Source organism: Suillus paluster (genome assembly GCF_016628075.1).
Source record: "Suillus paluster strain FC165 chromosome Unknown EDB91scaffold_25, whole genome shotgun sequence".
Taxonomy (NCBI): domain Eukaryota; kingdom Fungi; phylum Basidiomycota; class Agaricomycetes; order Boletales; family Suillaceae; genus Suillus; species Suillus paluster.
In genome coordinates this window covers 166,366-189,654 of record NW_024537585.1, presented here as the reverse complement: position 1 = coordinate 189,654, position 23,289 = coordinate 166,366, and the positions used below count along the sequence as shown (strand labels likewise).

The 23,289-nt window shown below is 48.9% G+C and overlaps 8 protein-coding genes across 8 annotated transcripts; 3 read left to right on the top strand and 5 right to left on the bottom strand.

Annotated features, from left to right (window-relative positions):
- Positions 1 to 696: 696 nt before the first annotated feature.
- EDB91DRAFT_1248339 (uncharacterized protein) lies at positions 697 to 1,760 on the top strand (the record flags this gene model as incomplete). The annotated part of the gene is made up of 3 exons (XM_041322924.1): positions 697 to 966; positions 1,136 to 1,278; positions 1,337 to 1,760. 3 exons carry the CDS (start codon positions 697 to 699, stop codon positions 1,758 to 1,760), a joined length of 837 nt encoding a protein of 278 aa, XP_041177262.1.
- A 178-nt stretch (positions 1,761 to 1,938) lies between these two features.
- Positions 1,939 to 2,535, bottom strand: EDB91DRAFT_1082007 (uncharacterized protein; the record flags this gene model as incomplete). The annotated part of the gene is made up of 4 exons (XM_041315445.1): positions 1,939 to 1,962; positions 2,018 to 2,112; positions 2,173 to 2,271; positions 2,322 to 2,535. 4 exons carry the CDS (start codon positions 2,533 to 2,535, stop codon positions 1,939 to 1,941), a joined length of 432 nt encoding a protein of 143 aa, XP_041177261.1.
- A 517-nt stretch (positions 2,536 to 3,052) lies between these two features.
- EDB91DRAFT_1248337 (DNase I-like protein) lies at positions 3,053 to 7,293 on the top strand (the record flags this gene model as incomplete). Its single annotated transcript, XM_041322923.1, has 23 exons — positions 3,053 to 3,240; positions 3,388 to 3,554; positions 3,605 to 3,727; positions 3,908 to 4,082; positions 4,141 to 4,298; positions 4,361 to 4,572; positions 4,624 to 4,740; positions 4,793 to 5,056; positions 5,111 to 5,118; positions 5,176 to 5,263; positions 5,320 to 5,387; positions 5,442 to 5,495; positions 5,544 to 5,679; positions 5,734 to 5,862; positions 6,015 to 6,063; positions 6,114 to 6,145; positions 6,205 to 6,367; positions 6,421 to 6,584; positions 6,631 to 6,684; positions 6,737 to 6,913; positions 6,961 to 6,993; positions 7,041 to 7,137; positions 7,190 to 7,293. 23 exons carry the CDS (start codon positions 3,053 to 3,055, stop codon positions 7,291 to 7,293), a joined length of 2,760 nt encoding a protein of 919 aa, XP_041177260.1.
- Positions 7,294 to 7,947: 654 nt separating this feature from the next.
- EDB91DRAFT_349932 (amidase signature domain-containing protein) lies at positions 7,948 to 10,076 on the bottom strand. Its single transcript, XM_041326967.1, has 7 exons — positions 9,884 to 10,076; positions 9,640 to 9,829; positions 9,567 to 9,584; positions 9,167 to 9,511; positions 8,612 to 9,116; positions 8,375 to 8,562; positions 7,948 to 8,322 (listed from the first exon to the last, which is right to left on the bottom strand). Exons 1-7 carry the CDS (start codon positions 9,992 to 9,994, stop codon positions 8,081 to 8,083), a joined length of 1,599 nt encoding a protein of 532 aa, XP_041177259.1. The 5' UTR covers positions 9,995 to 10,076; the 3' UTR covers positions 7,948 to 8,080.
- An 866-nt stretch (positions 10,077 to 10,942) lies between these two features.
- Positions 10,943 to 12,840, bottom strand: EDB91DRAFT_1248335 (amidase signature domain-containing protein; the record flags this gene model as incomplete). The annotated part of the gene is made up of 7 exons (XM_041322922.1): positions 10,943 to 11,178; positions 11,231 to 11,418; positions 11,465 to 11,957; positions 12,007 to 12,352; positions 12,416 to 12,453; positions 12,487 to 12,676; positions 12,730 to 12,840. 7 exons carry the CDS (start codon positions 12,838 to 12,840, stop codon positions 10,943 to 10,945), a joined length of 1,602 nt encoding a protein of 533 aa, XP_041177258.1.
- A 410-nt stretch (positions 12,841 to 13,250) lies between these two features.
- Positions 13,251 to 14,094, top strand: EDB91DRAFT_349610 (uncharacterized protein). Its single transcript, XM_041326966.1, has 3 exons — positions 13,251 to 13,283; positions 13,349 to 13,882; positions 13,935 to 14,094. The coding sequence occupies exons 2-3, from the start codon at positions 13,410 to 13,412 to the stop codon at positions 13,981 to 13,983; spliced, it is 522 nt and encodes a 173-aa protein (XP_041177257.1). The 5' UTR covers positions 13,251 to 13,283; positions 13,349 to 13,409; the 3' UTR covers positions 13,984 to 14,094.
- Positions 14,095 to 16,135: 2,041 nt separating this feature from the next.
- EDB91DRAFT_1347019 (amidase signature domain-containing protein) lies at positions 16,136 to 17,692 on the bottom strand (the record flags this gene model as incomplete). Its single annotated transcript, XM_041325905.1, has 4 exons — positions 16,136 to 16,553; positions 16,603 to 16,741; positions 16,791 to 17,283; positions 17,338 to 17,692. 4 exons carry the CDS (start codon positions 17,690 to 17,692, stop codon positions 16,272 to 16,274), a joined length of 1,269 nt encoding a protein of 422 aa, XP_041177256.1. The 3' UTR covers positions 16,136 to 16,271.
- An 837-nt stretch (positions 17,693 to 18,529) lies between these two features.
- EDB91DRAFT_349516 (CHAT domain-containing protein) lies at positions 18,530 to 22,760 on the bottom strand. The gene is made up of 5 exons (XM_041326965.1): positions 22,450 to 22,760; positions 22,242 to 22,392; positions 22,045 to 22,184; positions 21,900 to 21,997; positions 18,530 to 21,845 (listed from the first exon to the last, which is right to left on the bottom strand). The coding sequence occupies exons 1-5, from the start codon at positions 22,487 to 22,489 to the stop codon at positions 18,894 to 18,896; spliced, it is 3,381 nt and encodes a 1,126-aa protein (XP_041177255.1). The 5' UTR covers positions 22,490 to 22,760; the 3' UTR covers positions 18,530 to 18,893.
- Between the last annotated feature and the right edge of the window lie 529 nt (positions 22,761 to 23,289).

Genomic DNA, 23,289 nt, shown 5'->3' with positions numbered 1-23,289 from the left:
CTTTCATGTTCTTCTCGCGAAAGCTTTCAGGCGAAGAGCGTAAATTGCGAGAAATAGGAGGTGAGTTTCAAATAACACGTGACAAGTGCTAAAGTAAGTCCGCGCACCAGGCACCTCAACCGCGACTCTGCCACTCTCCATATCCGCGGTACATATGGTCGGTATGGCATCTTCTTGGGACCTCGTGGCATACGATATATCATATAGTTTCGGTGAGACGTTCAGATAGTCCAGCATATTCACGATCATCTTCACGTCGATGTGCAGTAATTATCTAGATTTTCATGCAGCACTCTTATCGGGAAAGTCATTCGCATCGACTCCTCCCTCAAAGCCTCAAAGTTCGTGGTCAAACGCCTGGACGGTCAGAGATAAAAAAATTAATTGATGGCTATTTCCACGCAAGAACTGTGACACGGGTAGTATGCAATTTCTGATCAGACATCTTCTCCGCTACTTTTTGCTTCTGACTCCTGAGAATGCCTCGACTCCTTCCAATGATGCACTGGTCAATCTGGATCCATATCGGTGTGCTTCAATGAGGCTGCGTGATCCACGTTCGCTGATATTGGCCAAGCACGCGTACAGAGCATGCCTCATCATAGCATCGTGCTGTGTCCGCAGCTTGAAGGTATAAGCAAGTCGCCCCTCTCCCCAAATGCAAGGTCAACTATCCCAACCACCAAAACAATCAACATGAGCTGGAGGAGTCTTGACAGCACTCCAGACCTTTCTCGCCTTCCGCAGACAGTAGTGACAGTCCCGTATCCATCATCAGAAGGCTTTGCCTCGCGTCCAACGAGCGCTCTCTCAGCTTCTCAGTTATCGTTTAGCTCGCCTGTTTCCCGGTCTTCACGCTCGCCCTCAGCATACACAAGACTTCCTGGACTGCTCGCCCAGTCATCCGTGATCCCAAGCCCAGGTCGAGTCTGTAAAAAGCATTACCTCGTTCTTCACAAAGCTCAGGTCCGTTTCGTCTGCACCGAGACACTCCGAGTTTTATTTGCAAGATGAATTGTCTGTCTTCCTTGTAGGTGATCTATGCTTATAACTTTTCGAAAATTTCTAATAAAAGATATCTCGATCTAACAGGTAGAAGGGGTGTTATTCCGTGTACACCGCTTTTTTTTTGCAGCGCGAGTCGGATGTGTTCCGCACTATGTTTGTGTGCCCTCCGACACAAGACGGCCCTGAAGGACACAGTGATGACAGGCCGATCATCTTGCCTGAAGTCACAGTCGCTGAGTTTGAGTGCTTGCTTAAATTCCTCTACGATGGGTACGCCTCCCCCAAATCTCACTGTATCTCGTACTCATATCAGCTACCTATCTCTCAGGAACTTTACACCATCTCCCTTCTCAACGGCGGAAGACTGGGTCAGACTGCTGTCGATTGCAACCCGCTATGGAATGGAGCGGATCCGTGCGAGAGCGTTGCATGAACTGGAGTACCTCCCACCGCTTGATCCCATCCAGCGGGTTGTCCTGGCTCGGAAGCATGATGTGCGGGAGTGGCTGTTGCCCTCTTACGTAGCGCTATGTTTAAGGCGGCAGCCTTTGAATGTGCTCGAGGCCGTAGAACTCGGGCTGGAGACCATGGTCCTGGTGGCAATGGGCAGAGAGTCCGTGAGGGACCCTGGTACTCTGAAAGATTTCGAAGACGCCAGGGAGTCATTGACCTATGAAGAGTTTATGACGGATGTCGTCGCTGACGTATTTGGGATGAGAGATCTTGGAGGACTCAGGTGCTTGAACACGTAACATGTACACGTCAAAGGGTTGAAGGGGGTACATTCTGACCTAATACGATTGCAACATTTAATGGTGACGATACAATGGGGTACAATTACAAGAGCAAGTATGTTTGATATGTTGTTTTGTGGTAAGTTCGACGAAAATCGTCAAGAACATCGTAAAATGGCAAGCAAACAAATCCGGTTCATGCGGACTTTATGCTGGCAGTCTGGCACAGATGTCAGGTTCCCCGTCCCGCATCATTTGTGAGGGATATGACGTACCTCCGCATTGCCAGTGATAGCGACCGGAGGCGACCTGGTGGGCGGAGATGTGGACGCAGCAGAAGAAGTGCGCGCAATCGTGGACAAATCGATGTCTATAGACAAAAAAAAGTAACGATTGGCTGTTGCATGCGTCAAATTCCACAGTGACTGACCTTGTGCCTTGAGTACGTTCTTCCTGATCTGCCTAGCACTCTGCCTTTCTTCCTCAGTGAAAGAGTTGGCCCGCTTCTGGACGGGCTTCTTGGGAATGGCTGGAGAACGTGTTATAAGCGTGGTGCATGACGATGGAGCCAATACGTACAATTGTTGCGTTGCTGATTTGTGGTGGCTTCCTCTAACTCTTCTTCCTCTTCATCTGCGAGTGCAGCGGCCTCAAGGTAGCGTTCATCATTGATGCTGCCCCAATTGTGCTGGCCACCGCCGTTCTTGCGGACGGACTTGTCAAGGCCAGACTTGGACTCAGAGCGATCCCTCAATAAGGCACGAGGGAAGCCAGCGCGTTCTGTGCGAGTCATGATGAGCCTGTGTAGTGATGAGGTCTGGTGGTGGGGATCAAAGTTGTCGTGTGTTGGGAAAGTAAAGATTGAATGTAGGAAAGAGGAAGGCTGGTAGTTAGCTTTTATACCTTGGAGTTCTTGCCTGCCACGCCACTTGGGATTAAAGATTCGAGACAATTCTAGGACTCGTGATCAGAACAACAACCTTTTTGTTAGTTTTTGTTCCAACCAGGGCACGTTGATCAATCCCGTGAATTTAGTTGTACCTTACTTGTTCCACTAGTGCTGCGGGACACTTGTACTAACCCCATTAACATCTGACAAAACTTCAAGGTCGTCTGACGAGGTCCGACGCCTATCCCCAGTTTAAGAATGCGGGGAAACGTGGGAACATTCATTGACGCACGTGGCCCCACACATCCGAGTCATCACACGCAGCGCGGAAACAAAGCTTTAGATCAACATCTTTGTACTTACAATAACTCTTTGACAACAGGAAAAGAGCTCTTTGGGAAGTCGTCTAGACTACCTACCTATGAATGGGATAACGGAAGCCGCAGTTCAATCTCTCTTGCGATCATCTGAGGATCTGAAGGTGGCACTCGAAGTCGAGGTCATGCAAGACCACGGTGGCCTTTCAAGCTCTTCCGCAGCTGAACGATCCAGACGTGTTGTGGCCGTAGTGTCACACAGAAAGGATTACGTGGGAGATGAAGAAGGCAGGTGCGTAACCTGTTTCCTATGGCAACAATTCTCGCCGCAAGATCCGCTGCTTTCATGCACAGAATCGGAATACGTCAGGCCCCAGGGTCTTTCCCCCACTTTTTTTGAAGTCATGCTCGTTTAACTTTCTATTGACTTTGTGGGAAGTGTGATAATTCTTAAGCGCACTCCGGGTCACTCCGTCGACGACTTGAGTATTGAAGTTGCGTACCCGATCTCTGGAAGTTTTTCGTTCTCTGTCGCGCAGGCACGGCGAAAAACTTTAGACCTTCGCGCATCTGTGGGAGAGACTGCACTGAATCAGTCGCGATCAGGTGCGTAAATGCGGCCGATGCAGTAAGTCACGTTCTCATCACATCGACAGAACTCACTTTGACTATCAAGTATGAGCTGTCTACTGGAACACGAAGCCATACTTTGATCGCACGAGATACGCGGAAATTGCAGTCCTTCACCGCAGAATGCAGACGCTTGAAGGACATATTCAGTTAGCCTTGCTTCCTTTACGTCCCCCACATCGACTTACCAGTGCATCCACTAATGGTAGCTAGAAATGAATCTGATACTGACTTCTCTTGGCTGTCACTTTACATACAAGAGAGCTCTTTGAAATGTAGGCTACCTCCCATCACGTAAGTATAGCATACGCAATCTGACCTGATACCAGCCTTTCTATCTCCTATAGATTTGCGCATGGTTAACACGCCGTTGCACACACAACTTTCGCCAGCCAGTGCAGGGCTTCCAGGAGACGATACGGCCGATATCGGCATTGTCCGCAAATATTGGATCTACAACAAGGCAATCGAAGAAGCTTCCACTGGGTCATCGACGCGCTTGCTGTATGCTCGCCAATTATGCTCTTGAAATATTTTAATGAACAACTTCACTCGTGGACAGCATCCGCACAGGGACATTCAATGTCAATGGGAAGATGCCGTCGCAGGACCTCTCTCCCTGGCTCAGACCAACGAAGCATGAATCAGAGAACTCTGGATGGATCTCACCTTTGAAATCAATTTCGCCACTCGACATACCTTCAGACCCAATCGATGAACGTCAGTGGCGTTTGGTCGCTTATGACAATTTGTCATTGATTGCACCCCACTCCTTGATTTAGAGGTAGCCAGCAGCCTAGGAGCCGTCACATTGGCTGGTGAAAGCTTGAACAACGACGTAATTGCCTCTGATCCAGATCTCCTTGTACTAGGCTTCCAAGAACTGGACCTTTCAACCGAAGCCCTGATATATGCCACCAGCGCCGTCAGGGAAGATGCATGGGTGGAAGCCATCTTTGCTGGGTTGGGTGAGAAAGGTATTCTCTATGAAAAGGTAGTGTTCCACCCGTTTCTCTACTGCGATACAATGTACAATGTCTGTCAGATCGCCTCAAAACAACTGGTCGGCATGTTTATCGTTGCAATTGTGAGGAAGTCGCGTCTGCAATGCTTTGGCGACGTCAGATTTAGTACCGCTGGTGCAGGAATTATGGGCATTATGGTACAGACGTGAACATTCTTTTCATGGCATTTGATCAATATTCATCATACAGGGCAATAAAGGCGCAACAGCGATACGGATGACATACACACCTTCAGCTCCACAGATCTCGTCGAGCCCCATAGTGCTCACTTTCGTTAACGCACATCTCGCAGCATTTGATGAAATGATAGAGAGGCGAAACTTCGACTTTCACGAACTTTCCAGGCGCCTAGTCTTTGATCAGACTGACGGGCTTGATTCTGATGCTAATATAGCACTGGAGACTCCGAGACAGATTGTTGGGTTGTTTGAAAGTGACGTATTATTCTGGATGGTGCGCTACAACTTCCTCCCTCGATTACTTTACTCACACCTTTCGGGACTTTAGGGAGGTTTGTACATTATCACCCGACGAGATGAATGACTAATTGTTGTCGAAGATTTGAATTACAGGATCGATCTCGCTGATGGGGATATCAGAGAATTATTATCGTCTGTTCCAGGCACGGGTAACATCCCACTTTTGCTGAAGTATGATCAGGTCAGTCAATGACTTACATACACAATTGATTGCAGTGCTGATCGTCAAGTTCTTAGTTGAAGACAGCTATCTCAAGCGGGAAAGCATTTATTGGCTTTTCGGAACATGCAATTACACATATGCCGTGCGTGGTTTCCTCCCGAATAACTATGTATGGTTGAATTATTGGGCGTGGCAGTTCGTATAGATACGCGTCAAATACGTCAGAAGATGCTCCGGGATATGACAGAAAGTGAGTGGTGTTTTTAATTAACTTGGGACAATTGTCTGATCTTGCTAGGCGCAAACCCGCGTGGACGGACCGCATTTTGCACATGTCGGCTCCTAGTATACCGGTCACGCAACGTTCATATCGCAGTCATCCGCAAATAACGATGAGTGATCATCGTCCCGTGTCAGCTGATTTTGATTTGAATGTGCGTTTCTTGTTTCACAATGCCGTGTGTTGATGTAATTATGCAGTGTGTCAGGTATCGACTATTGACAAGCAGAGACGTGAGATCGCTGCCTCCAGGCTGTACCGGGAATTATGGGGCGTGGAACAATCCTCTCAGACGCCGAAAGTCAAGCTACAGCCAACGGAATTGGACTTTGGAAAAGTCTAGTAGGTCTTATGCACCAGCGAGTTAGTATCGACTGAAGTGTGGATCAAAGCTACAGGCGTCTTGTCCGGCAAACGCTAATCATTCAGAATGATGGACAGGCGAGTTGAACTAGTAACTTACGTAGCCATTGCTAATGTGCATTCCAGATCCCCTGCGTTTACCGATTCGTTGCTGCAGATGCTGAACAGTCAATCTGTAAGGGATACCTTAGTTCTCATATCACCAGCTGATGTATTATATCGAAGGTCCACAATGGCTTAAAATTGATCCTGTGATAGTGCGAGGCATCCTCGTCCTTTCACGCTCAAGCTAATCTGCAAACATCTTTTTTTGCAGGGCCTACTTCGTCCAGGTGAATCGTTGACCACGACTGCCACAGTGTTTGTCGATGACTTGTCTGCGTCGCGGCTGAATCTTGCACCACCGCGCTTGGATTGTACCCTCATACTACACGCTGCTCTGGGTAAAGATCACTTCATCTCTGTCGCTGGCGAATACCGTACGTCCATTTCTGTTCAGCATGATACGCATCACTGGAGATCCCGGACACAGAATATACTTGCTTTGCGAATAAGCTTTCCAGACTTACACGACTTTCTGGTCCCGTGCGATCTATGAAGTCTCCGAACGATGGAATATCTCAGCGGCAGTCGGTCAATGCCCCGAGGGAGATCATGAAGTTAATCAATTGGTTGATGACCCATCTCACTGATCCAGTTCGTGCCACAAATATTTTAACGGCATCCCTAACGGCGCTTTTAGAATGATCTATTCAACAGTACTCCTGAAGAGAGCATATGCGTGACCATCAGAGAGGTATTTACAAGATATATTTGACGTCTATCCATGCGTCAACAATTTTTCATAGTGTCTTGATACAGGAGACCAGTTGCCGTCCCTCGAGTCTCGAGAGGAACACGGCCCACTCGCGACTGCAATAACTTCTACACTGGTACAGCTGTTGGACTCGTTAGTAGATTCTGTGGTGCCTGCACACCTTCATGCGCGGTGTCTGCAAATGACAAATAGAGATGAAGCATTCGAGGTGCGCACACATCTCAAGCGTTCTGCATGCGTTTACACAAATCTTAGCTACTGGATGAATTCCCTCCTGAATCAGTCAATGTAAGATTCCACCTATGGTGCACACGCTTGTTGTTGACTCTGTCTAGGTATGGATCTCGCTTACTGCATTCCTCCATTACATGTCCTTGCAAAAGCTGCCGTCACAGCCAGTGACAGATCAAGCGGGCATGGCAGAAAGGCTGGGTACGTTCATTATTTGAGTTTGTTTGAATATTTGCTGAATGAGAAACTATAGCGACTGTATTTGCACCAGTATTACTGCGTGATGACGCAACGGGGCTTCACGTCCCCGTATCTCCCATTGGAAAGCGGAACTTCTTGCTTCACTTTATTGGCTGATCTACGAGTGGAGACTACTTTTATCATGTAGCGTTTACCTACCGCGGACTCTTGTGATAAGGGACGATACTGATGCAACTGAAGACTGTAAGGATTGCATATCCTCTACGCACCGATCACGCTTCAAAACGAAGACGACGTGCCCACGTTACTCTTCGCATCCGAGTCACGCGGATACAGTCTTTTCCATTTTCATTTCCTTTTACGATCTTACCTTGTGCTCAGACTCCACGATCCCCTTGCCTTGACCGCTTCATTTTACCTTCGCCATATGCTCCTTATGCTCATCCTGGCCTAGTCAAGTGTTTGAAAACCGACCATGACACTCATACCTACAGAGAAATGGAGCGAATTCTATATTCAGATCCCCGCTCCAAGCACGACCGAAAAACCTCACAGAAAGTCTCCGTCTTAAACATTTTCCTACTCGTCTCGATTACCTTTGCGCTCGTCTCGTATCTACTTCGTTTCGCTCACAATTCCCTGCCGAACTCATACCCAGCCTTACAAGACAACATCTGACTGAAAAGATACTTCGTATTATCAATGTCGTTTCTCCAAATGCCAAGTTGTCATTGTAGACAAAAGGAGCTTCCCTGCACCACAACTCGAATCTTACATCGGTAGTTCATTTGTCTTGCTTGGCCACTTGTGCCACAAATTCCGAACCTGCCAGTGGCCAAGCCAGAAAGCCGAGTTCCATGCGATGTGAAAACTGTTCACTCAAGTCAGGGTATAGTACGCGCGCGCAAAGCAACTCACTTCTTCCCTGTGTATAGTGTAACAACTAATCTGACTGGAACATAACATCTGTTAGTTGGGTTCTAGGAATCGCTTTGTCATATGCCCTTCTCTGAAGTCTCGCGTGCGTAGCTTGCTCGAACGCGTAGGCGTAGGCGATGAGCTTAAACTCGCTATATGCAGTGCCCATGAAAGCGATTCCAAAGGGAAGTCCTGGAGCCTGAGTATAAACCGGGGATGGCGTCGGAGGGAACACTTCAACGGTCTCTGGCTGAAAGCCAAGTGGCACTGAGGGTCGGATAGCATAAGCGACGTTAAAATTGGAGTTCGCAATACTAGCCTGAAATCAAAGGATATCCTGCAATTCCTGCGGGCCCCGCTGCGGGTCCATCGGTCGGTAGAATTATGGCATCGAGATTAAACTGGGTCAAAGTGGCGTCAATTCCTCTCGTGCGTCCCAAGTCGAAATTTTCCGCAAGTGCTGCAAAGTAGGCGTCATCGACTTGTGTAGCTTCCGATTCGATAAGTCTGCATGCCTTCTGTGAAAACACATCACATAAGATTCGAGCTGGCATACCGGGATTGATCTGTGTAAAATGGCGCTGGAAGTTCTAAATCCGCGTGAGTCTTGTTGAATTCTATCACATCAGCGAGAGTCTTGATGCCTGTCGGGACTGCGACCAGTTCTGATGTGTATTTGCTGATACCAGCTTTGAAGTCCACGCCAAACACCAGCTTCTCAGGCTGGATCTCTACTTTCGAGCCCTGTAGTTCTTCTGCGTCTGGGAAATCTGCAGGGTCGACGATTTCTGCACCTAAAGCCCGAAAGACATCAAGAGAGGAGTTGAACGTCTCCTCGATTATCGTCATATCGCGGATGAAGGCACGAGGCACTCCAAGACGAGCGCCTTTAAGGGCGTTTTTGTCGAGCGCTCTCATGTAGTCTGGGATTATTCCGGGCTGATGCAAAGTAGCTTCATCTCGAGGATCAGGCCCAGCGATAAAATTCAATAATATAGCTGCATCAGTGACAGAGCGACACATCGGACCAACAGTATCTTGATGGGACGAGATAGGTATCACTAGCGGTTCGTCATAAGAGACAATTGGCAGTCATGGCTGGAAACCTTACCACCCGAGCGAGATACCAGCCCAATAGTTGGCTTGATGCCCACGATATTGTTCCTGCTACTTGGGGAAACAATAGAGCCATGAGTTTCTGAGCCAAGGGATCCGGCTGCTAGACCAACAGCCATGGCAACGCCACTTCCAGAGCTCGAAGAAGATGAGTGTGCATTCGGGTAGTATGGACAACGAGTTTGCCCCCCACGTCCCGAGAATCCAAGGGTAACTGGTTCTCTTGCGCCAGCCCACTCGGAGAGGTTCGCTTTGCCTATGAATATAGCTCCTGCTGCACGTAATTTGGCTGCAGCAAACGCGTCTCGAGGAACTACGGAACCCAGCAGTGCGTAGGAACCTAGCATAGCGGAAAAATATGTGATCTGCTAGATAGCCGCGAGCTCGGGATGTACCTGCTGTCGTATTCATTCCTTTCCCAGAACTCAATTTGCTGGGATTGTGTGCATGTAACCCAGCGAATCTCACCTTCCTCGTGCAGCGTAGCAATGTTGTCTTTCAATAACAATGGTATTCCGTGCAATGGCCCACGGCTGCCTTTTTCTTTCCGTTCTTCGTCAAGGGCCGCAGCTTGTGATAAGGCTTTCGGATTGGTCTCGATGACCGCATGTAATGCATGACCTTTCAAATTAACTTCCTCGATTCTGCCAAGGTAGGCCTGCCATTGCTGAAGTAAACACTGTATCGGATATGTGCTGAAGTAACAATTTACCTTCACCAGCTGAACACTACTGAAGCGTCCTTTCACTAGATTGTCTTGGAGTTCTGCGATTGAAGCCTCATAAAGATCGGGAAAAGGGTCACTGAAAGCCTTATAAGTCATATTGCAGATCCCGCCGGTAGAGCAAGGTAAGGCTAGTGAAGCCCAGGTTTTTTGTCGCGGCCCGGGGAAGATGGTGCAAGATAAGAGTTTGCATTGTTAGTGGGAACCGAAACCCTTTCGTGCATGCGAACACGTCCGAAGTCACCACCTCTAGTAAGTCCACTCTACAGGCTACCGTGACTGATAAACCATAATTTTAGACTTTGATATGAGCTAGCCTGAACCATAGAGTTGATATCAGTGTGCTTTGTTTTTGAGTTGATGAAGTCGGGCAGACGGACTCGGGTGCGCTGACACTTCGTTGTAACATGGCGTGGCCAAGGAAATAAAGAGGCAGATTCCATGTACATACGGTGAGTGGACTGTGGACCTGCTTGCAGAATCGATGAGATCTAGAGTAAGTAGGTTGGTTAGCAAAGGTTCGGGCTCTGGAAACAAGAACCTTGACTATATTTAAGTGATTCAAGTTAGCAAAACGTAGACTCGCAGTGACAGGTTTAACAGGACTGGTCACGAGTCTAAGCAAAACGCTGGACAGGCCTAGCTACTAAGTAACTAAGTCCATAATTATTTAAAAGGAAGAGTCTAATTCCTTCAACAATTTGATTATCATTGAAGGTTTGGTCAGGGTTTGCTTGCGTACCTGCCTCTCCTGCAGGTAAGTAGGGCCCAAAAATTCAAATTTTAAAAGAGTCAATGGTACCAATGCGTTGCCTAATTATCCTCTCCTCCGCCAACTGTGCCCACTACCCCAATCCCAACTATACTTATGTAGGTGGCGTGATATTCTCCCCTTTCATGTTGTGTTATGTATAAGATCTTTGCTGCTGAACGCGTGCCACCCGGGTGTTGACGAGTTCCACGCATTGCGAAAAAAAAAAAAAAAGAGTTGGCTCAAGTCAAGGTATCCCCTGTGTATAATTGACAAACCAATTTGACAAACCACGCTCACTGAAACATGACGTCTGTTAATTGGGTTCTAGGAATCGCATCGTCGTATGCCCTTCTCTGAAGTCTCACACGGGTAGCCTGCTCAAATGCATAGGCGTAACCGATAAGCTTAAATTCACTATACGCAGTGCCCATAAAAGCGATTCCAAAAGGAAGTCCTGGGGCTTGAGTGTAAAGTGGGGATGGCGTCGCAGGCAGTATTTCAACGTCATCTGGCTGAAACCCGAGGGGCACTAAAAGTCAGATGATATTAGCGGCGTTAATATCGCAGTACGAAATACCAACCTGAAATCAACGGATACCCTGCAATTGCTGCGGGTTTGGGTGCCAGTGCATCGGTTGGTAGAACTATAGCATCGAGATTGAACTGGGCCAGAGTAGCGTCAATGCCTCTCGTGCGTCCCAAGTCGAAATCTTCCGCTAGGGCTGAAAAGTAGGCGTCATCGACTTGTGTAGCTTCCGATTTGATAAGTCTGTACGTCTTCTGTGAAAGCGCATCAAAGATTCGGTTTTACATACTGGGATTGATCTGTATAAAATGGCGCTGGGAGTTCCTGGTCCGCATGAGCTTTATTGAATTCTATCAAACCAGCAAGAGTCGTGACGCCTGTCGGAACGTCGACCAGTTCCGATAGGTACTTGTTGAGATCAACTTTGAAGTCCACGTCCAGCACCCGATCCTCCGCTATGGAAGCCACTAGTTCGTCTGCATCCGGAAAATCTGCAGGGTCAACGATTTCCGCGCCTAAAGCTCGAAAGACGTCAAGTGAGGAGTTGAACGTCTCCTCCATTGTCTTGACATCGCGAATGAAGGCACGAGGCACTCCAAGACGAGCACCTTTAAGGGCGTTTTTGTCGAGTGCTTGCATATAGTCTGGGACTATTCCGGGTTGATGCAAAGTAGCTTCATCTCGAGGATCAGGCCCAGAAATGGACTTTAACAAAAGGGTGGCATCAGTGACAGAGCGGCACATCGGGCCAGCAGTATCTTGATGGGAAGAGATGGGTATCACTAGCGTTTGTCATCAGAGACAATTGATGGCTATCGCTGGAAAACTTACCGCCTGAACGAGATACCAGCCCGATGGTTGGCTTGATGCCCACAATGTTGTTCCTGCTGCTCGGTAAAACAATAGAGCCATCAGTTTCTGAGCCAAGCGACCCCGCTGCTAGACCAATGGCCATCGCAACGCCACTTCCGGAGCTCGAACCACGTGGGTCAGCATTCGGGTAGTAGGGACAAATATTTTGCCCTCCACGCCCCGAGAATCCACAGGGAACTTGTCCCCTCATAGAAGCCCACTCGGAGAGGTTTGCTTTGCCTATGAATATAGCTCCAGCTTCACGCAATTTCGCTGCAGCAAATGCATCTCGAGGGAGCAACAGAACCCAGCAGTGCGTAGGAACCTAGCATTGCAGGAAAAACGTTAGAATTTGCTAGATGGAAGCCAGTAGTAGCACAGGATGTACCTGCAGTCGTATCCATTCCTTATCCAGATCTCGATTCACTGGTTGCATGGATGTGATACAGAGAAACTCACCTTCTTCATGCAGCGTGGCGATGTTGTCTTTCAATAACAATGGTATTCCATGCAATGGCCCACGGCTGCCTTTTTCTTTCCGTTCATCGTCAAGGGCCTCAGCTTGTGATAAGGCTTTTGGATTGATCTCGATGACCGCATGTAATGCAGGACCTTTCAAGTTAACTTCTTCGATCCTGCTAAGGTAGGCCTGTCATCGCTTAAGTAGAGGCTATATCAGATGTGTGTAAAGTAGTTATTTACCTTGACAAGCTGGACACCACTGAAGTGTCCTCGTGCAAGACTATCTTGGAGTTCTGCGATTGAAGCCTCGTAAAGATCAGGCAGAGTATGACTAGAAGTCTTGAAAGTCATACTACAAGTCCAAGTAGCAGTAAGGTACGAACAAGGTCCAGGTTTTCTGCTTGCGGGGAGACGGTCAAAGATAAGGGTCTGTATTTCTACAAGTGGAAACCCTGTCATGCATGCGAGATCTGAGTCCACTATGATCATCATATTTTTAGACCTTGATATGCGCTAGCCTGTACCACAGAGTTGATATCAGTTCACTGTACTTTTGATTGATGATCTGAAGTAGACGGAGGGTATTGGTTGATGTATCGATGAACAACACCTCATTGTCAACTTGTAACTCGCAATGGCCAAAACAAGGTGGGATCAATACAAGTGCAGGACCCAGGTACGATGAAAGACTAAAGCAGAGTTGCTGGTCCGACATCCGACATACTTGAAGCTTTGAATGAACCAATCATGCACAAATAAAGATACAGTCACTACTGGCAAGTTGCAACTGTTGGGTAAGTACAGTGATCAGCGATATGCATGACTATGTAGTGATTTGAATGAACTTCGTCCTTTCAAGTCTGCAGCTCGTGAACAGGTCTGCCTAAGGTTCCACCAAGCATTGCTTTCAAACTTACTCGATGAATTCTCCTCAGAAGAAACTCTTGGGGTGGCTGAAGCGAAGCTACTCAAACCCTCATTTGCCAGTGGAGAGCGGAGCCAGTGAAAGTGATGGACATTGGGCTTACATCTTCTGGCTGTCACCTGTGTGTAGTGATATCGGTATATTACAGCTGTCCTCTCTCGCGCCTTCACCTCTCAGAGGACCTCCAGGGCCGGTTCGTAAGTTGTGGGGCAAGGTGACCAACCGTTCCACTCGAAGCGCTCGACAGTCTCCGAACCCTGAACTTGCGGTTGCAAGTTCCAGCGCACAGGATCTCCCACCCGCTCAGACAACTCAGGTATGTGCAACCATTGGCACGTTTCATGTGCGATGGTTGCTACCAACTGCCGCAGTATCTTTCACCACTCATCGTTCCCACTCCTACTCCCGAACCAAATCCTCACCAGGCTTCCAATTCAGGCATTGTCAAGGTGAATTCGATCATTGTAGGTCGGGATATTCTTATCTGTCTCTTCAATGATGTACTAACATTCATAATCAGGCCGAGCAACCTGAAATCGCCGATGCCACCAAAGGCGTCGCAGGTATGAAAATTGTTCCCGTAATAGTCGAAAACACTGCTTCAGCAACCAACAACTATCCCTGACTTGGATAAACGAGTAGAAGATTCCATTCCGACCGAGCTATCATACGCGTGTCGATTCTGGGGACTAATTTGGGAGCTACGTCCTTTCAACCATCACTCGCCAAGGAAGTTGAAGCTTTTTTTCGACGGAGAGCGCCTCCTTTGGTGGTTGGAACTTCTGGCTCCGATGAAAAGCCTCAGCGGCTCTGTAGCGTGCTGCTCGTCCTCTGCAGACTGGTTTACGGTGCGTGGCTGGAGCCCATTCTTAAAACCACTGGATTCTTACGAGTAGTGGTGCGGCCACAGGGTCATATTGAGTGTACGCATATCAGTGACGCTGCCAGGGACACCCTGCACTTTGTTCGAACTTTCGCAGCTGCTATTTTACACAGCACCCCATATGTATACTTGTCTGCTCTGCCATTCGCTCCAACCCAATCGAGAATATTTACCAAATTCTCCGCGAAGTTTCCCTGCACCCCCGCATTGTTGCTGGCCACGTCCTGAAGTGGCCTCAGATGGAGAAGGTACTCCACGGGCATGCTGAGGTTCGGTCGGTTGCAATGTCCCCAGACGGAAAACGCATCGTGTGTGGTTCATACGACGGAACGATTCAGGTGTGGGATGCAGAGACTGGCGAGGTGTTAGGTGCCCCTCTCCAAGGCCACATTGCCTCCGTTATGTCTGTTGTAATCTCGCCAGATGGAAATCGCATAGTGTCAGGTTCAGACGACAAGACAATTCGGGTGTGGGATGCCAACACAAGTTCCGGTGAGGCATCAGGTGCCGCCCTTCAAGGTCACGCTGACTCTGTTAACTCTGTTGTGATCTCGCCGGATGGACATCGCACCATATCCGGCCCATCCGACAAGACCGTCCAGGTGCGGGATATAGTAACTGGCGAGGCATTGAGTGTACCTCTCCAAGGGCACACTAACTCCGTACAATCGGTTGCAATGATGCTAGATGGACACCGCATTGTATCTGGTTCAGATGACGCGACATTCCGGATCTGGAATGTAGAGACTGAGGTACCCCTCTCCAAGGGCACACTGGCATTGTTTGGTCTGTCGCAATCTCACCCGATGGCAAATAGATTGTTTCTGGTTCAGGTGATAGGATGATCGGGGTATGGGATATGGAGACTAAGGCATTGGCTACCTATCTCCGAGGGCACACTGATGAAGTTTTATCTGTCGTAATCTCGCCCGATGGAAAACACATTGTGTCGGGTTCATCCGACAAGACAATCCGAGTGTGGAATATGGAGACTGGCGAGGTACTGGGTGTCCCTCTCTGAGGGCACACTGGATCCATTATGTCTCTCGCAATGTCGCCCAATGGGAAATACATCGTATCAGGTTCATCCGACAAGGCTATCCGGGTATGGGATCTAGACTTTGTTCACCGGGACCAACCCTTCGAAGCACCCGCACTTTGTTTCTCAGCCAACCCGGCTCATGCTCTTCATTCCACCACCTCCTTCCTCCAAGATTCTTTTACCCCAGACTCTTCCAGCCCGAACGAGGAGGGATGGGTTGTAGGTCCTGCAAGACGGCTTCTCCTCCGGATCCCGCTCAATTTCCACCCGGTGATATATGCCAGGGGCAATAAGCTGGTCATACCCACCAATGCCTTGCAGCTGGACATGAGTTGTATCGCACACGGCGTATCACAGCACAAGTGTAGGGAACAGGAGGCTGCGCTGTTTTCATGATAATATCTCGCGCTTTTGATACATGTATCTCATAATCAATGGAAGTACAGTTTAATTTACGCACAGAATTTGTACAATATATGATTACTATTTCTCGATGCGCAGCTTCACTTATACTTCTTCTGCTCTGTTCTGCATATGCAGCGAGTGCCTCCGATCATTTTGGGCCTGCACAAGGATCGCATTCACGGCTCTGCTCTCCAACACGTTATATATTTACGACCTGCACCGCAATCCAATTCATTACTATGCTGTTTTGGACTGTCCACCGTGCAAGTTAGAACACACATCACTTGAGAAGGGCAGTCATCCAGGCCTTGGGGAAGGCCGTGAAAGGGCACAAAAAGCCGGTTTGCAGCTGGAGGCACGAGGTGTTGGGAAAGGACGGTGCGTTCTGGGCGTCGATGAGTGCGTGGAGGTCATAGATACCTGGCCAGTTTCATGCATATTGCAAAAAAAACAGTTGGGTGTAAGTAATACATGCACGCAAACCAACTCGCTCGTTTTCTGTGCATAGTTTACAAAATTATCTCACTTCACATAACATCTGTTAGTTGCGTTCTCGGAATCGCATCGTCATATGCCCTTCTCTGGAGTCGCACGTGGGTAGCCTGCTCAAATGCATAGGCATAGCTGATGAGCTTGAACTCGCTATACGCAGTTCCCATAAAAGCGATTCCGAAAGGAATTCCTGGGGCTTGACTGTGAAGTGGAGATGGTGTCGCAGGCAGTATTTCAACATCATCTGGTTGAAAGCCGAGGGGCACTAAATGTTGAATGTCATAAGTGGCGTTAGCATCGCAATACGAAGTACTAGCCTGAGATTAACGGATATCCTGCAATTGCTGTGGGTTTGGGCTCCAGTACATCGGTCGGTAGAATTATGGCATCGAGATTGAACTTGGCCAGAGTGGCGTCAATTCCTCTCGTGCGTCCCAAGTCGAAATCTTGAGCCAGTGCTGCAAAATAGGCGTCATCAACTTGTGCAGGTTCCGCGTCCATGAATCTGGATATCTTCTGTGAAAGCACACTGCATAGGATTCCAGCTGACATACCGAGTTTGATCTGTGTAAAATGGCGCTGGAAGTTCTAGGTCCGCATGAGTCTTGTTAAATTCTATCAGATCAGCGAGAGTCTTGACGCCTGTCGGGACTTCGACCAGTTCCGATATGTACTTGCGGATATCAACTTTGAAGTCCACAGCCATTACCAATTTCTCCGCTTTCGATGTCAGTAGTTCTTCTGCATTTGGAAAATCTGCATGGTCGACGATTTCCGCGCCTAGAGCTTGGAGGATGTCAAGAGAGGAGTTGAACGTCTCCTCGATTGCCTTTATATTGCGGATGAAGGAACGAGGCACTCCAAGACGAGCGCCTTTGAGGGAATTTTTGTTGAGCGCTTTCATGTAGTCTGGGACTATGCCAGGCTGATGTAAAGTAGCTTCATCTCGAGGATCAGGCCCAGCAATGAAATTCAACAACAAGGCTGCGTCAGTGACAGAGCGACACATCGGGCCAAGAGTATCCTGATGAGAGGAGTACGGTACCACTGCCATTCGTCATCATCAGAGAGACAATTGGAAAGCATCGCTGGAAAACTTACCGCCCGAGCGAGATACCAGCCCGACAGTAGGCTTGATGCCTACAATGTTATTCCTGCTACTCGGTGATACGATAGAGGCACGAGTCTCTGAGCCAAGCGACCCCGCTGCTAGACCAATAGCCGTCGCAGCGCCACTTCCGGAGCTCGAAGCACATGGGTCAGCATTCGGATAGTAGGGGCAAAGAGTTTGCCCCCCACGCCCTGAGAATCCACGGGGAAGCTGAAGCGACCTCGCACCAGCCCATTCAGAGAGGTTCGTTTTGCCTATGAATATAGCTCCAGCTTCACGTAGTTTCGCTGCGGCAAATGCATCTCGGGGAACAACAGACCCCAGTAGTGCGTAGGAACCTAGCATGGAGGAAACATGTCGGCATTTGCCTGATAGTAGCAGCGCAGAATGTACCTGCAGTCGTATTCATTCCTTATCCGGAGGTAAATTTACTAGTATTGCATATATGTAATGCAGAGTCTCACCTTCTTCGTGCAGCGTGGCAATGTTGTCTTTCAACAACAATGGCATTCCATGCAATGGCCCACGACTACCTTTGTCTTTCCGTTCATCGTCGAGGGCAGCAGCTTGTGATAAGGCGCTCGGATTGGTCTCGATGACTGCATGTAATGCAGGACCTTTCAAGTTAACTTCTTCGATTCTGCTAAGGTAGGCCTGCGATCGCTCAAGTTAAGCATGAATCAAGTACGTGCTGAAGCAGCGACTTGCCTTGACAAGCTGAACACTACTGAAGTGTCCATTTGCTAGACCATTTTGAAGTTCTGCTATTGAAGCTTCGTAAAGATCAGGCAAAGTGTGATTAGAAGCCTTGGAAGTCATGCTGCAGATCCCAGTAGGTCAGGTAAGAGTGGGGTCCAGCAAAAGCTATTGCGGTAGTCTGTCAAAGATAAGGGTCTGCATTGCTAGTGGGAGCTGGAACCCTTTCGTGGATGCGAACTCGTCTGTCCAAGGTCACCAGTTCGAAGTTCATCATACCGATAAGCCATATTTTTAAACCTTGATTGCGCGAGCCTGGTGACCGTAGAGTCGATATCAGCAGACCCGTACATTGCTTTTTCGAGTGAAGCATCGATGAAGTCGGAAAGACGTAGGGTTACATCATGCGTTAATTTCAACGCTGTATGCAGTGTGATAAAGGGCCAAGACTATCCCGAAAGGTTCGGACCTTGTGCGTGTGCAGTGGCGTAGCGGGGTCTGGCGATACCTTAACGTGATCTAGCGGGAAGCTGAAATTCGGAAGCCCAGCGGAACCAAACATACTGTACCACTGGAAGTTCTGTTTTGAGATAGGCGTGGTTCTTGCAGATAGGCGCTAGTCTGTCGGGCCGGCTGGCAACTTGAAACACCGTCACGGTCGAGCAACGAATGAGTTTGCTAAAGACTCTCAAGTAGACATGAACACGTGAGAGAACGAAATTTAAGATAACTGCAGCATAAGAGCATCATGGTAATGCCTGAAACTTGAAGTACAACGTGGATGACCAAGATGAGAGAGAAACCAAGGGTGTAAATCTGTACGAGATGAAACTTGGCAATAGGAATAGAACTACACACCAATATGAATGAACACAATTCTCTGCTCGAGCGGCACTTTATTCGTCACGGCGCATGTAGCATGGTTGAGTGACGAGGCTGCCTTCGTACAATCAATGACATCCTCCTTCAAATCCTTGAACATATGTCCATAGAATGCTTCCACAACGTGTTTTGCGACAGCATCATCAACCACCCACAGTGTGCCAATGACACTCTTAAACCCCGAAAACTGCAGACCAGCAGCGAGGTGGATGACCTCGTCTGGTGTCTCCTCATCGCCGACGGCGGTATGACACGCTGATAAGAACGCGAATTCAGCTTGCGGAGCATTGTTCTCCATGATATCCAGCAGCGTGAGAGGTTTATCTCTCATCGCAAAGCGTGAATTGTACGGCTGCTGACGGTCCTGCTTGCCATGACAAGCGAGGTGCGCCCAGGTGTTGCATTGCAAGGCTTCGAGTGCACCTGCCTGCGTTGCTTCGCCGCCAGAAAGATAAGTGAACTTGACGTTGGGAGGAACGAGTTTATGGACAAGTTCAAGTTCACTGTCGACAGTAGCGAGTACCGTCCCTTGCCCTGCGCCCGGTTGACCTTGTGCGATCGCCACGAAGGACGGAGTGAGACATATCTTCATCGTCTGTCGAGACCTGATGAGAGCCGAAAGTGTCGGCGTGTAAGAGCAGATATATATATCCTCCAGGGATTGTTCCCGTCCAGAGCGATCTGCCTTCGTTCGAAAGGGGTGAGCTGCATGGAGAGGAATAGACGTAAAGGCTGCTGTCGGACACAACCATATTCGAGATCGGCGCCGCAATTTCAGGTCATGCTTGAGGACATTGACAATAGGTAGCATAATCCCGTCCCAGATTTTCCGCAAGAGTACTCGCAAATCCTTCCTCGGCTCTTTTGGGCCCATAAGAGTTGCGTGGTGTATCTCCCTAGCAAAGTCTTCCTTGAGCATATTGAGATCACTGAGAGTGAGAGACTGGAAGGGAAGGTGGTGGGGTTCCCCTGATGTTGGGACGATGATGGCGTTGCACGAATATTTGCTCGCGATGAGGATGATGACCGGGCCATCGCGCGCTGCCGCTTGCAAGTCTTCGTACAATGGTGGGAGCAGGAATCGCGAGAAACCATGGACATCGCGAATTTCAGCCACCACAGCTTCCCATTCCGTCGTACGTCTCCGGTACTCCATGGCTGCCTGATCAGCAGCAGCCCTGTCTGCGCTGACCACGGATCCCTGAACATCAGAAAGATGCTGGCTGAGCTGCGAGAATCTATGAGCTAGGTCAGGATTCGTGGACTCGAGATCTTCAAGTGGAGTCCTCAGGCGAGAGGCCATCGACCATTGCTGGCCACGGCCCTGCTCCACGAGTTCGATTGCCTCTCGTAGATTTCCACGGCGTATGGCACACGACGCCGCATCTACAGGCAATGCTGCAGCTCTGGCACGACGAAAAGCGGCAGTAGCTTCGCGTCGCGCAACAATCGAAGATCGTGTTGACAAATGTCTGCCAAGAAGCTCGAAATATGTTTTGTAGGCTTCCAGCGCGGAGGCATGACCGTGCTTCTCGGCTGCCAAAGTCCAATTGATTGCCTCCTTGATGCGTTCTGGAAATCCTTGGGTAGGGTGGTTTGACGCTAGTCTAAAATTCTCCACTGCGAGCGACAAATCGGTAGGATTGTCCTGTATCTGGTAACGAGATAGATAGGCTCCCCGCAGCTGCATGTAGCTGAAAAATCTCTCCGGGTGCAGGGGAGGCAAAGTCGCTAATGTTTCTTGGCAGAGATTAATGGCCTCTTCAACATCTTCATTATTCTGATTTTCTGTGAAAAGCGCGCAGAGTGCCCCGCTTAAATTGAAAAGAGTTACATGGCGCCTTGGATGGTCATGGGATCTTAACCGAAGGGATTCGCGATAGAGATCGATGGCCTCGTTAAGATCCTCGTTGATATGTGATTTGTCAAATCTGGTTTTGAGCGCGGAGGCAAGATCAGCAAGGATGGTGTCGCGATTTGGAAGCCCAGGTGGGTTCAACTCCAGTGCCTCACGACGAAGGCTGATGGCTTTGTTGATGTCATCAATGTCACGTTGTTGGTTGAAACGGTCGAGGAGGGCGCCCCCTAGGTTGTCCAATAGTTTATCACGAGCTTCGTGCCCAACAGGGCACAGGTGCAGTGCTTGTTCGTATAGAGAGATGGACTCGTCAAGGTCATGAGATTTTCCTTGATGATCGAAGCGGGACCCAATTGAGAATGCCAAGTTGTGCAGGTAGGCAACACGGCTAGGGTGTTCCTCGGGGCACAGAGAAACGGCTTCGCGACCAAGTTGTATGCTCTCTTCTAGATCGTCAGCGCTGCCATGTTGGTCAAAGAGTGCTTCAACTGTCTGTGCGAGCTGGCCAAGGGCATGCGGACGGCATTGATGGCCGAACGGACAGAGCTCAAGCACAACTCGTAGAATGCCTTCGTTGGATGCGTCTTGGAGAACTAAGCATTCCCGGATCACATAATTGACAGTACTGTCTACGTCAATGCTACGAAAGTAGGTGCCCTCTGGGCAGAGGGGCAGTAGCTTGGAATGCAGTTGCGCACATTCATGGATGTTGGCGACGGTAGACTCGTTGCTGTAGCGCGAGATCAACGCTCTAATGACAGAATAGAGAGATAAGGGGTGATCGGGGTGACCCTGCGGACGCAATGCAAGGGCGTCGCGGAATAGAGAGGTGGTAGAATCAATGTCTTGACGATCCCTTCGAATATAGCCTTCAAGGCGGGCCCACGCGAGGTTAGCGAGAGCTGCCGCGTAGTCAGGATGGCCGACCGGACATTGGTCTAGAACAAACTGAAATTGCTCTACAGCATCGTTCAGGTCGGAGACCCTCTTGCCAGTTACATATTGGGCAAATAGTGCGTGGCCCGTATCTGTGTCTCGAGCAATATCGCAGTCTACGATGGACTACAGTTTACGTTCTGTCAGCAAAAGCCAACAGCAGAGGCTAGTGTCACTTACATCAATCCGTGTGCCATCCTGATCTCCGCAAGCACATACAACAGTAGCCTTCAGCGTGAGAGAAGGGTGGACACCACGAACAGGCGGAAAGGACAAATCTACAACATCTTCGTAGATGTGTATGAACGAGAAGTATGTTGCTCACCGAAATGCTCATCTCCATGATTGAGCAGCTCATCCCAAGACGTTTCAAGTTTTCCGACGACTTCCCCATTGCCTAGCATTCGACCGAGCTCGAAGGATGCCATGATGTCCAGTGATAATTCAGGAGACGCATCTAATGATCTAAAAACAAAGATCAGTCCTCGGATCGCGTCTGCAAGTCTCCGTGGAATGCTTTACAAGGTCACTGTATCGCCCCACGCTACAGATTCATCGGATGATAGGACTCGAACAGCTGATTTCCAACGCCTTCTCGAGTCGACATGGATGGATATGTAAATGCCTGCGGGTATGCGCCAGGAGCGGACTTTGAGATTCTTTCCGCTAATGACTGTGGAAAGGGCATGAAGACTACGCAACGAATACCAAGGTCGATGTAATGACTCACCTTCAAGTCTGATACATTGGCCTTCCAAGCTATCGGGCATGATGGAGCGGTGAGGCGCTTGAAGGGACACGGTTGATCGAGAATGGCGTTGAGTGGTGCGGAATGAGTGGTCGGATAAGAAGGGGCAGAGGGATATGGGGACCGTGGTTGAAGTTCAGGCAGTGTATGGCATGCTTTACGTGCATTTGATGGCTGGGCCAGAATGATAGACGCTGGACCCAATTCCACCTATCGCTGAGACCAAAAGATGACATGTCTGACAGACTAACGGCAGCGGGAGAACCTGTGCTAATGAAGTGAGCGCTAATGATTCATTGATGAAAGAGGCGCACCAGTCGAGTCTCGACTGCCAGAGCTGTCATGCGAGTCTCGGAGCGCCTTGTGCAACTCTTGTTTAGATTTTTTATCATGAGGCAAAAGTAGAATACAATGCATTTCATAGTGTACACTCCAAACAATACAAACCGCTGAAAATGACAGGAAAGCCGATGTATATGAGTCTGATTGAGTTGACTCGGATGCCAGGGGAAGGTGACGCGACCGCTGTGACCGTTGTCTCAAACGTTCAGCTGACGTGGTTCTTTCGAGAGTCCCAGTCTAGATCTGCATCCCACCATTCTACACTCGCACCACGGGCTTCAATCTGCCTAGCTGTTAATTTATTCGTATGTTCAATACATTCATGTTTGTATGATGCACGCTTGATGCAGTTTTCCTCCCCGGATGGTATATACATGCATCAGACAATTGACTACTTTGCTTTCCTTCCTTTCTAGACTCTCTGCGAAGCACGTCGACGTTTTATGGGCGCAAGAGGTTCTTTCACCGGAACTGAAGGCG

Excerpts from the sequence above, each read along its gene's own strand:
- EDB91DRAFT_349932 (XM_041326967.1), bottom strand. The coding sequence starts at position 9,994 with ATGACTTATAAGGCTTTCAGTGACCCTTTTCCCGATCTTTATGAGGCT. Across the intron at positions 9,117-9,166 it reads GCTGGTATCTCGCTCGGGTG|TGATACCTATCTCGTCCCAT; the intron begins GTAAGGTTTCCA and ends ACGAACCGCTAG. Across the intron at positions 8,323-8,374 it reads AGGATATCCTTTGATTTCAG|TGCCACTTGGCTTTCAGCCA; the intron begins GCTAGTATTGCG and ends TCCGACCCTCAG.
- EDB91DRAFT_349610 (XM_041326966.1), top strand. The coding sequence starts at position 13,410 with ATGAATTCTCCTCAGAAGAAACTCTTGGGGTGGCTGAAGCGAAGCTAC. Across the intron at positions 13,883-13,934 it reads GGTGAATTCGATCATTGTAG|GCCGAGCAACCTGAAATCGC; the intron begins GTCGGGATATTC and ends ATTCATAATCAG.
- EDB91DRAFT_349516 (XM_041326965.1), bottom strand. The coding sequence starts at position 22,489 with ATGCCCGATAGCTTGGAAGGCCAATGTATCAGACTTGAAG. Across the intron at positions 22,185-22,241 it reads TGGGGCGATACAGTGACCTT|ATCATTAGATGCGTCTCCTG; the intron begins GTAAAGCATTCC and ends CTTTGTTTTTAG. Across the intron at positions 21,998-22,044 it reads TCATGGAGATGAGCATTTCG|ATTTGTCCTTTCCGCCTGTT; the intron begins GTGAGCAACATA and ends AAGATGTTGTAG.